The 13,527-nt window shown below is 35.9% G+C and overlaps 1 protein-coding gene across 1 annotated transcript; it reads left to right on the top strand.

Annotated features, from left to right (window-relative positions):
- Positions 1-461: 461 nt before the first annotated feature.
- On the top strand, positions 462-4,260 carry LOC137398174 (uncharacterized). Its single transcript, XM_068084280.1, has 6 exons — positions 462-834; positions 1,081-1,274; positions 1,539-2,261; positions 2,564-3,038; positions 3,161-3,724; positions 4,040-4,260. Exons 1-6 carry the CDS (start codon positions 462-464, stop codon positions 4,258-4,260), a joined length of 2,550 nt encoding a protein of 849 aa, XP_067940381.1.
- Positions 4,261-13,527: the final 9,267 nt, after the last annotated feature.

Genomic DNA, 13,527 nt, shown 5'->3' with positions numbered 1-13,527 from the left:
GGTACACATTCAGTGGCAGAGTGCAGATCATTGGCAGCTAAAAGTGAACTGGAAAAAAAGGTTCATTAAAAAAAACAGGCTATGCTATGGTTGCTTGAAGTCTAATCACCTCAGCAAAGCTTGTCAAAATTGAGCAACTAGCACTAAATGTAGTAAACGTCACCTAATGGTCCTTCATAAAAATTTCCAAACCACGCAAGAGACATCTAGCAAGATCGAGACTGGTGCATCTCAAACCAAACCGTCGACAGAGAAGCCCAACAGTGAAACAAAAAAAACGTACACACTGTAAAACAAGGGAAGGTCTCTAATCTGCTCAATATGATAGTGCCAGTCTATGTATCATCAGAAAAAGTGAACAGCTTGTCTATGCGTTAATAGACACACAGTTTGACGCCAGCTTTATAACTTCTAGTCTGGCTAGTCAAATTGAACCCAGTCACACCACAGAGAAAATCACAATGGCCACACTGCACGGAGAGACAACACAAAGACTTAACCGCTACACCATTAGCGTTAGAGGTTATGACTTACAAGACGCACAAAGGGTAGAAGTGCGAGCTTACAAACAAAGTACAATACTGTGCAATATATATCAGATACCCAACAAAAAACTTGTATCAGATATTCCACATCTGAAACACTTACAGCAAGAGATTCCCCCCGAGATGGATATACCAAGTGGTATTCTTATCGGAGTAGACTGCGATACAGCCCTTGCACCGAGAGAAGTCATTCTCAGAGAAGAGGGAGAAACATTTGCCATGCATACAGTGTTTGGGTGGACCTTATGTGGTGAAGTGAAAAAACTTCCTACTAAGCATAGAGTAAACAGTATCCAATCAACTCAATCAAGCACAGAACGCTGCGAAACAATCAAATGAGCATTACGGACCGATTTAACATCTCTTGAGATTCTAGAGAAAAGCTACACTGAAATCGAAAACCCACTGGAAGATGCTAACTGTCTCACCAACACAAAATGACAAACACAAAATGACAAACAGTTTTTACGAATCTTAGAAACAGGAAGTAGAAAATTGGAGAATGGATCGTGGTGCTTTCCGCTGTCATTCAAAGATGAAACGCTGTTGCCTAACAACCGAGCTCAAGCAGAGAAAAGGTTCGAGCAACTAGCAAATAAGCTCAAAGGAGATGCAACATACAAAGAAGAATATGATCAGTTTATGAGAGAAATGATTGATAACGGGCACGCTGAACTTGCACCTGATGAACCCGTTACCGGAAAAACATGGTATATTCCTCATTTTGGGGTGCGTCACCCCAGAAAAGATAAATTACGGTGTTGTGTTTGATGCCAGCGCAAAGTACAACGGTAAATCGCTTAACGGCCAGCTACACACAGGACCCGACATGATGAATAGTCTGGTAGGAATCCTCCTACGATTTAGAACAAAACGAATCGATATATCATGCGACATCGAAAAAATGTTCTACAATTTCTTTGTCACAAAAGGCCACCGAGGTTTTTTACCTTTTCTGTGGAAGGACGCTAACGATAGTATGACAAACCTCAGGAATACAGAATGACTCGACATCTATTTGGTGCAACTCCTTCTCCTGGGGTCGCCACCTTTGCATTACAAAAGATCGCGAAAGAATACGAAGAAGAAAATCCAATAGCTAGCAACTTAATTCTAGAGAACTTTTATGTCGACGACGGCATAAAAAGTGTAGACACAGTAGAAGAAGCAGCAAACCTCGTTCAAAACGCTATAGAGATATGTGGAAGAGCCAATCTACGCCTTCACAAGTTTCTAACCAACAACCGCGAAGTATTAGCCAACATACCAGCATCAGAAAGAGTAAAGGAAGCCCAAAATCTGGATTTATTCAGAGACAAACCACCCACCGGGAGGACCTTAGGCTTAGAGTGGTCGGTAGAAAATGACACAATACAATTCCAAAACAGCATGAAGGCTATGCCATCTACTAGAAGAGGGATCCTATTAGTCATATCACAACTTTACGACCCATTAGGCTTGCTAGCACCATTCATCCTTAAAGGACGACAAATATCTCAAAAGGCCTGTGGAGAAAAAGGCGAGTGGGACGCAGAAGTTTCGCCAGAACTGAAATCCGATTGGGAAAATTGGAAAAAGGAGCTAAGCAGACTTGAGAGCGTAAAATTAGAAAGATGCGTCGTACCAAAAGAATTTGGCTGCGTGACGCAAACCGAGATACACCACTTCTGTGATGCAAGCCTCAACGGTTACGGAGCCTGTTCATATGTGAGGCTGGTGAACAACCACAAAGGAGTCCACACAGCACTGTTGATGGCGAAGTAATGAGTGGTTCCTCTCAAGCAAATAACAGTTCCAAGATTGGAGTTGCAGTCCGCCGTCAAAGCGGTCAAACTCAGCTCCATAATCAAGGCGGAATTGAAAGTTAACATAGACAAAGAATTTTTTGGTCAGACTCAGCAATAGCTTTGGGCTGCATCAAGAATAGTGAGGCTCGGTACCACATGTTTGTAGCAAACAGGGTAGAAGTTATTCGAAAGAATTCTAAAGTTGAACACTGATTCCACGTACCTGGCAAGGAAAATCCAGCTGACATCTTGTCGAGGGACGCAAGCCTCCTTGAATTGCGACAGTCTACTTGGTGGTCTGGACCAGAATTTCTGCGTAACTTGGACATCGCAGTGTACCTGGATGATAAGACAGGCAACGAGACCACAGCTGTAAACGATCCCGAAATCAAAAAGCCTAAGAAAATTCTTTGCACAAGCATCAACGTTGACAGTTTGGCTCCTTGTTTTGAGAGATTCAGTTCCTGGTTGAGAATGGTCAAGGCTATAGCAAATGCAAGAAAGATGCTGAGCGCCAGAAGCTTGAGTAAACCTGAGTTATTGCCAGCAGATTCGCTACAGGTCGAAATCATCATAATCAAACTGGCACAATCTCAAGAGTGGAGTGCAGATATAAAACGGCTGTCTAAGTCAGAAGAAGTACACAAAGGGAGCAGCCTTCTAAATCTGAGACCATATTTGGATGAAGACGGACTACTCCACGTTGGTGGGAGAGTTAAACACTCTCTAGCGCTGACAGACAATGAAAAACACCCAATACTCATACCGAAAGCATCCGCAATAGCCAAATTACTTGTGACGCACTTCCATAAAAAATAAACCATCAAGGGCTGACCACTACCGTTGGCGCAATAAGAGGCTCCGGATACTGGATTACGGGTGCAAGTAAACTTGTGGGAAGCGTCATACACAAGTGTGTCCAATGCCAAGCTGCAAGAGGTCTACCAATAACACAACTGATGGGAGATTCACCCCAAACTCGTGTGGAGCCATCTCCACCGTTTACTCACGCCGGAGTAGACTGCTTTGGGTCACACACGGTGGAAGACAGCTGGGGTCTGCTTATAACATGTATGTACTCCAGAGTGGTGCATATTGAAATATTTGAGGCAATGTCAGCGGACAGTTTCATCAACGCCATAAGACGTTTCATATGCGTAAGAAGAGGCATTAAGACAATATACAGTGACAATGGTACCAACTTCGTTGGCGGGGTCAACGAATTGACAAAAGAATTTGAGACAATGAACTGTACACTGAAGGCGGCATTGAAGGATGAGATGATTGAATTCAAATTTAACGTGTCTAATGCTAGTCAACCAGGCGGTGCATGGGAGCGCCTGGTTCAAACCATAAAAGGAGTGCTCAATGGAATGATAACCACATACAAAGGTAGGATGACCACAGAATTATTAAGAACCGCGTTCTATGAATCAATGAGTACGGTAAACAGCCGTCCACTCACTGCGGACAACCTTTACAAACCAAACGAAAAAGTATTCACACCAAATCATCTAATTACGATGAAACCTAGGCAAGCATTATTGCTGCCTGGAGAGTTCGACAAGCAATAAATCTACAGTAGGAAGCAGTGGAGAAAGGTACAGATGTTTGCCGAGGAATTCTGGACCGAGTAGAAAGCCGGATACATCACGAATATAACCAAGAGGCCAAAGTGGACACAAGTAAAGCGTCAAATACAAGCAGGAGACTTGGTGCTCATCGTTGATGATTTACAACCGCACAATCAGTGGCTCACGGCAATTGCCGAATACACCATTAATGAAAAGAGTGAGTTACCCAAAAGAGCCAAAGCTAGAGTCGCAAGTCGTTACCTAGACAAATCCGGAAAGAGGCTAGAAAAGGCCACGATACTGGAACGCCCCATACAGAAATTGATTCAGCTCCTTCCGTCTGAATCAGAATAGTCATTTTGTAGCATTACAGTAGAGTACATTGTAGTTAGCATCATATTTTCATAGTAGCTAGTTGTAGTAGTCCAAGTTCTGTTTTTTGTTGTTGTCGGTATTGTATCCACATTTCTTAGAATATATATTTTTGCATATCTTTAGCATTAATATGTTTATCGTCTCATTATTTTTCCATTATTATAGCAAAATAAGGTGGGAGTGTAAGAAATATAATATAATTATGAATCAGCAACACCCATGTTCTACTTATTTTCTAGTTACTAGTAGATTAGCGATATACAATAAATCATGCAAGTTCGTATTGGCTATGGGCTGGGATCAACCACTAATTGGTGTTATTGGAGGCCGGCTGTCAGTGTTGAGTTTGGGGCATTGTTCGTTGCCCGACTGTTTGGCGGTCACATGCTGACAGCCCTTGTGCTGCCTGGACGCGATTGGCCGACTGGAGTGGTACCGTGATCTGTCAGCCAATGAGTCTGGTCCGCACCGTCATTTTTATTGGCGCGCTCACTCTGTCAATACCGGTTAGTACGATTGAAATATCACTAGAAATCAGTCGGCACAAATTCTACATTTACAATTTTACCTACTTTTCTAAATGTTGCTGCAATTTAAACCTATAAGAGAAGAGAGAACTAAAGGTATGGATTTTATAGCAATATATTATATCAACAGTTGTGTACCTTTTATTACTCATTACATATTTTTACCCCATTCATTCTAAAGCATTATGTAATCACAATGTATTACACTATTTTAGATTTCACGGTGTCAATCAATAAACAGCAGTGAAAATTAATAACCTATCCAAGCTTCGAAGTTGCAGTAGCCTACAACAATCTTTGAACAATCTATTAGATCATAAACTGAACCTCCATTTCCTACAAGCATGAAGAAATTTGCTACACCTTTCAGATAATCGTTTCATATTGTAATTCATCAAAAAATATTTTGTTGATAATATTTAAAACTTACTCGCATTCATATCCTTTGTTTAACGTAAATAGCCGACCGCTTTATAAACGTCTACCTAAAGCCACATCAATGTTGTTTCCACAGGCAGTCGATAAACAACTGTTTTGTCGTTTCCCTAGCCAAATGGTTAATCATTACATTTTTTTCTCACACAGCTATTTTAAAAAGCTCTAAATGTTAGATATTAGTACAACGCAAAGTCACGCTTTTGTTTGAGTTCAGCATAGTGTATCAAAAAACTTGCATTTTTCTTTGTTGCGATGTAAAGTCATTTTGACTGGTGGTAAGTCCTGTTAAGACTTGTTGAGTCATTGAAGTTTTTGATTTAAGCACTCTCCAGATGTTTATATTACTGTGAGGTTTGAAATGTAACATAGCTGTTAATTTTAAAACCAAGTACCATTGCACATATTTGTAAAATTGTTATTGGGTCTTGTTATAATATAAGCATAGCCAAGTTTTGAAATTATTTTTATTTAAGCCAACTTTTTTCCAAGCATTGCTGGATGACTACTGTTTCAGCCATTCCTTTATCCGATGTTTTCATTTTAGTTGAAAATGAGATTGGATTGGCTACTGGCATGGTGGAGATCTAGGTGGTTGCCTTGGAGACCCTTTTGGAGAACATTGAGGAGATCGTGGAGGTGATGGAGGTGTAGCAGGCCTGTTTTGTGGACATGGAGCATATGAATCATAGTTGGGTGCGGTTGGAACTTGAGAATAAAAATTTTGTGGAGATTCTGTTGGGAAGTTTGGATCATAAGCAGAAGTAGACGGGCAAGATGGGCCCTGAGAGTTGATTGGTCTATTTGGTGAAGGGGATCTACGTGGAGAAGCAAAACGTACTCTTGTACATGTCGGTGATGTAGAAACTAGTGGAGAGCCAGGTCGGGAAGAACATGGTGGTGAATCTGTTGGAACTTGATTGGAGCTTGTTGGTTCCAATAATGATCTCAGTCGAAGCATTCTTTGATGTTCTGTAAGGTTACCGAGATCAAGAGGTACATACCCCGAAGAGGAACATGTATCTGCCGGCTCTGGTGACGAAGAGGAATCACTACTATCAAAATCTAATTGTCTTCGAACAGGCTTTGGTGACAAAGAGGAATCACTACTATCAAAATCTAATTGTCTTCGAACACTCGGAAATTCATTTAGCCAAGAATTTGAATCAGATGGAAAATTATTATCTCGTTTACTTTTTGGTAAATCAGGGCTTGCCATAATTTTCCTTTGACCTCTTTGAATGTACCAAGATTGACCTGTTATTCTATTTGTTTTCTCCTTTTTCCAGCCTGGTGTTGCTTCCGACATTAAGTCCAAATCCGGAGAGTTGTACCCTGGTGCACACAGATTTGGGTTTATTCCAGTGTCTCTGGTTGCGGGCCCGTATCGTCTTCGCCTATTTGGAACAAATTGTGGAGCTGCGCGTTGAAGATGTGGGAAAAGAGAAGGCATGTTCACCTACAAAACAGATCAAAATATAAACTATCGAAACGCCTGTACTTACTTATCTTAAAAGGGCCATTTAATAAATAAACCAAAATAAGATAGTTCATAATTAAATCTGATAAAAATTGGAAATAGTGTATATGATGATTTTGTGAACTGCATATACAGGTTCCATCGATAAAGCGGTGCTTTGTTCTAGACTTAGCTTTTCATAAGATTTCTAAAAAATAAGGCTATTACATCGATTAAAACGTGTAATCAACTTACAATTTTGGGTAAGTTTAGATTTACTGAAGATACTGATTTGTAAAGCATTCACAGGGTTATTTACCAATTGACTATATATGGGCAAAACTTATGTTCTTTTTAAGGTTTAATTAATGGCTACAATTAGGCTTTGAGCCTCCAGTGTGTGTATGGGTGCAAGTTCTGTGTTGTGTGTCATAGTAATGCCCTCAAACTTATTAATGCAGCAAGCTGTAGGTAAAACCTAAATAAAAGTTTATCTATAAAAAAAAGTAAAATTTATTAGATTAATGATTAACAACGTACCCAGCCACCGTTACGTTGTACAAATCGGTTAACTCCGAGGTCTTCAAACAGTGAGATAATTATTCGACCTAACATCAGAATTCTTTGACCATCATAACGTCGACGAGCCTCCCTCATCAGTTGTCTCACCATGTGCAATGTCTGTTAATAATAAAATTTAGTATTACTGCTAGCCAATCAACATCGGTCACTATGTTTATAGCCAATCAGATGTGAGATTAAACGAGCATGGTTTATTTTGGCTAGATAGGCCATAATGTAAATAGTGACCTTTATTATAACGGCAGTGGCACTCTTCCAATACTTATATGTAATATTTAAGGATATTTTTGCAGTGGAAACCTTTTACATTTGCACGAATTATCAATTGTTGGTTTTGTAAATCAAAGATTACCTATTGAAAGTCATGGTTTTAGGGGCTTTAGCTGTACTAAATGTTTAGGTTTTTAAAACAAAATTTTGCTAAACTTAAATGAGGAAAGGGGAAAACTTGATAAGATGTTATGATGTTTTATCTCAGACATTCTAACTGAGAAATCCTGTAAAACATAAAAACAATTTCAAATGATAAAAAATACCCAAACTTTTTCATATAAACTGCAACATTTTTTCTGAGTTCATTTTTATGTTTTTTTAGTTTTTGGCAAAAAATATTTCCACTAAGAAGCTTAATAATAATAGTAAGAACAATAAGATCTGCAATAAGATTTTTAATACCTGCATGTAATTTCGCCATCAAAACTATTTATCAATTTTTCAACAACTTTTATTCAGCAAGTTGCATCCACCTGATTTATGCAAAAATTTCATTGACATCCGGTTTTTAACATTTTAAGTCACTTTTTGTTTTATTATTTAATAGTCTGTTCACTCTATTTTTGGCAACTCAAATCTTTTAAAAATTAAAGTTTGGGTTTTATTATTTCTACCTTGAATTAGTTATTCACGCAATATTACTCTTTCAAACATAATCTGGTATTCATTGAGAAACATTTAGAAACTATGTAGAAGGTTTGCTCATTAACGCTGAAATTTTAATGATCTATGGCCCAAATAAATGAATTTTAATAAATGTACTAAACAAAAGGGGTTAATTTATATTCATGAAAAAGCAACTCAAAAAACATTTGCAGTACTTAAACAAAAGACTTGATACTGGTGTGTGAAAGTATGCACTATTAAATATTAGTTAACATTAGCATAAAAATATTCGTTTAAGGAAATACTTCGTAAACTAACTATTTTTAAAACACATAATTTTGTATGCCAGAGTTTCAGTAATGAGTATATATGAATTTGCAGCTACATGTAGCTTTATCATTCAAGGTTAGATTCCGCTTCCGGCTAAAGCATCAAAGGTAAAAATAAACACGATGACAAAAGACTATTGAGGAAAAGTGTGGTCTAGTCTTGGCTTCAGGTAAGTGTAAGAGTGGAGAATAGCTTAGCACGGTCAGCCAGAACGATCAGCCAGCGCTGTCAAAAGTAAGAGGATGGATGGTCCCACACGACTGAGATAGATTCAAATTAGTCCCACTTGATCTAGGCAAAACGAGATCAAGCCAAAAGCACAACTGACTAACCTCCAACCAATAGAGGAAAACCTCAGCTAGACGGCGAGGCAATACTGAATGAACTAACCTCTTGCCAAGTCAGCTAAAATGGACTGGTCTATTGCCAAGCCAGCCTTTGCAAAGAAAACCAAAGCTTACTTTTTCAAACTACAAATAAAGAGCCTAATAAACAGAGAGCTACAGAGCATTGGAAAGCTTTGTTATACACAGTTGTTTGTTTAATATATACTGTATATATTTAGGATAAATATATACAGTATATACAGTATATATCCCAATATATACTGTATATTTAGGATAAATATGAAAAAGCTAAACTTGCACCTAAGCTGTTTAACTTTTTATGAAGTAATGAAGAGTCGAAGCAGAACCTTTACACACGCATACCTGCCTTTTTCTCAACTAACACCGAATAGAATGAATAAATATGTTATGTACCGATAGCCCTAAAATGAATGCAAATTGATAAATATTTTTCTCACTAGGAAATAATTAAAAAAAATTATTATTTGAGACAAACATGGAACTTTCGTACCACAAACAATATAATCATGGTTGTGTTGGTAATGTCAAGACATTCATATCATTTATAAGGCGCCAGACCGTTCATATATTCTTGCTATTACAGACTGAACAGAGCAACTCTTTTTTGTTTGTTCTTCATAATTTTTTCTCATTCCATTTTTCTCTCTCCCTCTCTCTCCCACTGTCTACCTCTTTCTCTCTCCACCTTTCTCCCTTTTGCTGCCTCTCTCTCCTTTCTCTCCCTCTCTCTCTCTTTCATTTTCTCTTTCTTCCTCTTTCTCTCTTTCTCCCTTTTTACTCCCTCTCACTGCATTTTTACTCCTCACTCCTTCTCACTCACCCTCACTGCCTCTCCCTTCCTTTCACTCTCTCTAACTCACTTGTACTCATGCGTACTCACTCGTACTCACTCGTACTCACTCGTACTCACTCGTACTCACTCGTACTAACTCGTACTCACTCGTACTCACTCGTACTCACTCGTACTCACACGTACCACAAACCCTAAAATAAAAAAGGTATTCAATACTCTGTCTTACTCTCTCCTACTCGCTTTCACGCTCTCTTTCTCCCAATTACTCAATTTTATTCACGCTTACTCCCCTTACTCTCTTTTCTTCCCTCTCTCGATTTTTTACTTTTTTTCTCCCTTTTTCCCCATGCTCTCCTTCTCTCATTCTCTCTCTATCTATTTCTCCCTCTCCCCCCTTCTCTCTCTCTCTCTCTCTCTCTCTCCCTCTCCCTCTCCCTCTCCCTCTCTCTCTCTTGTTTTAGTTTACAAATTTTTAGTACAAGTTGCAATGCAATGGACTCGTATATGGTACCATAGCAATTCCTTCATAAGTTATTCGGTCTTCGTCATGAAAATATTGATTCCAAAGCATGTCACCAAGATCTCTTTCAAGGTCTTCACTTCTAGAACAGTTCAGATAAGCTATATTTTCCTGTATGCCCTGGGCAACATTGGCTTGTTGAAGCTGAGACTGTTCTGTAAATAGCAGAAAGTAAGCTCCGTTTTTGAAATGCAAATAATAAGTAATGACAAAAAAATAAACAATAAAATATCCATACTTGTTTCATCCTCACCTAAAAAATTAATAGTGATTCTTTATTTTTCTTTAAATTTCATCAGTCAGTCTGCATGCAGCTACTTTCTAAATTAAAAACTATATCATCTTGCCTTTTGTAATAATTTGAGTCATTTTTAGATTTTCAATTTAGGAGTCTTTGAGTTCTAGGTTTCACAAATCAAACTTTAAAAAGTTTATACTTTCAGTTTCGTGATGTCTCTCTGAGATCATTTACTCATGTAATATTTTACATATTTTAGTAACAAGCATTATGCGAGAGCTTCGTGTTTAATAACTATTTGCGCAACTATCTTCTTCCTTTAATATGTGGTTTAGTTTGTCAGATGAGAACAAGGTTAGCTACCAATCTAAATACCTCAGTTTGAATCACCTTTTAGGCAATATTTCATACTCTACTGGCAAATTTTCCAACTTACCTGGCCCTTATCATAGTACAGATCATCATAAAATTTTCGTGAATTTCAGTTAATCAAAGTTTTGGATATCATTGAAACCAAATACTTGGGGGAGTTGGCAGAAAACGCAGAACATATGCGCATAGTTGCGTGTTTTTATTGCAGCAAGTAGCAAGAATTTACTTTGCCCAAAGTTCAAGAGTTCAAAATTATTATTCCTTTATCTTTAATTAATTTATATTTTAAGTTGTATCTTTTATATTATGCAGTTCATAATCTGAGGTTTGGTAGTTCAGAGTAATTATTATAGTATATGTAATTATAATATGTACATTTATATATACTGTAATAATTATAAATATAATATATATATATGTATATATAATGTAATATAGATATATACATATATGAAAAATAATTGTCGCGCCACCCCATCTTTATTACCCAACACTGGAGGGTCAGCTCAGGAAACTTTGAGCACTTTCATTGACAACAGGATACAATTCCGATTCACATATAAACATATATTAGTTATATAATATATATACATGTATTATGTACATAATATATATATACATACATATAATATATACATATATATAAATATATATATATATATTACAGTATATCAATATGTATACATAGATATGTGTATATATATTTATATACATCATCTATTAATCAAAAGCTGCGTTTTGTAATGTGAAGTCCACAGTATTTGCTATACAATAATTTAGCACACACAAGCACGTAATAAAAAATATTGTATAGTTTATATATTAGTATTATGCAGTACAAAATAGGTTTAGTACATAATATGTATTTTTATCATGCAATATATATTACGTAATATATATATATATATATTGTATAATACGTCACATTTAATGTATGACAGTTATGTCTGGTTGACGTTATACTTTATATAATATAACATTCATATTATTCAATAACCATTAAAATTATATATTATTCACTGAATAGTAGACAGTATAGATTAATCAGCACATAAATTGAGTAACCAATGTATTTTTGAGCTGCATTTTGTACAATGTATAGTATAAAGTATATAGTATAAAGTATACAGTATATAACATACAATGTTTAGCATACAGTATAAAGCGTACAGTGTGCAGTAAATGGTGTGCGGTATACAATTTATAGTGTATAGGGCATAGTAAATAATTTTCAGTATATTATATAGTATAGTAAAAATATTATTTTAGTTTAAACATTCAATTTTAAAAACTGTATAATATTTATAGCATATTTATAAATGCTATATTTAGCATATAGCATAGCTATACAATGTGCATAGCATACAAGTTATTTTATACATAAAATAATTTGCATTATATAGTATACAGTTTATTTTATAGAATATATAGCATACAGTTTATAGTGAACGTTTTAGAGCATTCAGTGTAAAGTATACAATGTAAAATATTCAGTTTATATTATACTGCATATAGTGTATGGTATACAGTATAAAATAAATTATATGCAGTAAATATTACACAGTTAATTGTATTCACTGTACACTATATATTATATCGTACAAGATTTACAATGTATAGTATATAATATATAATCCACAGTAATAGTATAGATAAATTTCATACCATATAAATTAATTAGGGTAAATGATATATATTATAGTATATGGTATAATCTGAACAATAGCCAATATATTCAGTCACGCAATCAAGCATCCGAGCAGTCACTCTTTGTATATAATATGAAGTGTAATGTATAAGTTATACAATGCATATTATGCCATATATATTACACAGTAAACGTTATATTACACAGTATATAGTGTACATTATAAACTATCCATTATGTAGCGTGCAGCATATATTATACGGTATATGTATTGCTGTATTTGCTATAAACTATCTAGTGTACAGTATGTAATAAGCAGTGTACAGTGTACGTTATAAAATATACAGTACACTGGGTATATTTTATAGTATAAAATATATAGTGTACATAATTTATTATACAGTATATAGTGTACAGTATGTAGCATGCAGTAAATAGTGTACAGTATGTAGTATGCAATATATAATGTACATTATATGGTATACATTATAAAGTATACACAGTATGTAGTACACAGTATATAGTGTACAGGTTATGGTATACAGCATGCCTTGTACCGTTTATAGTAAGCCGTATGTAGCTTGCAGTATATAGTTGTCATTATATATTATACAATATATGCCGTACAGAATCTAGTATACAGTATATCGTGTACATTATAAAGCATACACTAAAGCATGTAACAATGAAGTCTAATAGGCTGAAAAATAAAAACATGCACTCCGTTTACTCACCGAGGGCATTCAGGGTTTGTATTATCGGGTTTTCATGCAGCTGATTGTAACTTTCAACCATCTCACTCCTTAGCCATGCCACATCGATATATTCATCTGATAGCATTCTGTAAAGAATACTTATTTCATATGATTTTACAAAAAAGAACACTAAACAAAAGTGTAAAGTAACATGATTGCATGAATATCTTACAATGAGAGAAAAAACTAAAGAACCACTGATGAATTTTTGTAAAGATTTTGTTCTGTTAAAATTCTAGCATTCAAAGCATTTGTGCGATAAGCATTTTGGAGTTTTGGCACAGTATTTTAGTTTGACAAAAAGATGTTTGACACAAATGTTAATGAAAAGCATAAAATC

The sequence above is a fragment of the Watersipora subatra genome, chromosome 6, assembly GCF_963576615.1.
Source record: "Watersipora subatra chromosome 6, tzWatSuba1.1, whole genome shotgun sequence".
Classification (NCBI taxonomy): Eukaryota; Metazoa; Bryozoa; class Gymnolaemata; order Cheilostomatida; family Watersiporidae; genus Watersipora; species Watersipora subatra.
Note: the sequence above shows the minus strand (reverse complement) of the source record. Positions and strands in the feature narration are given on the sequence as shown.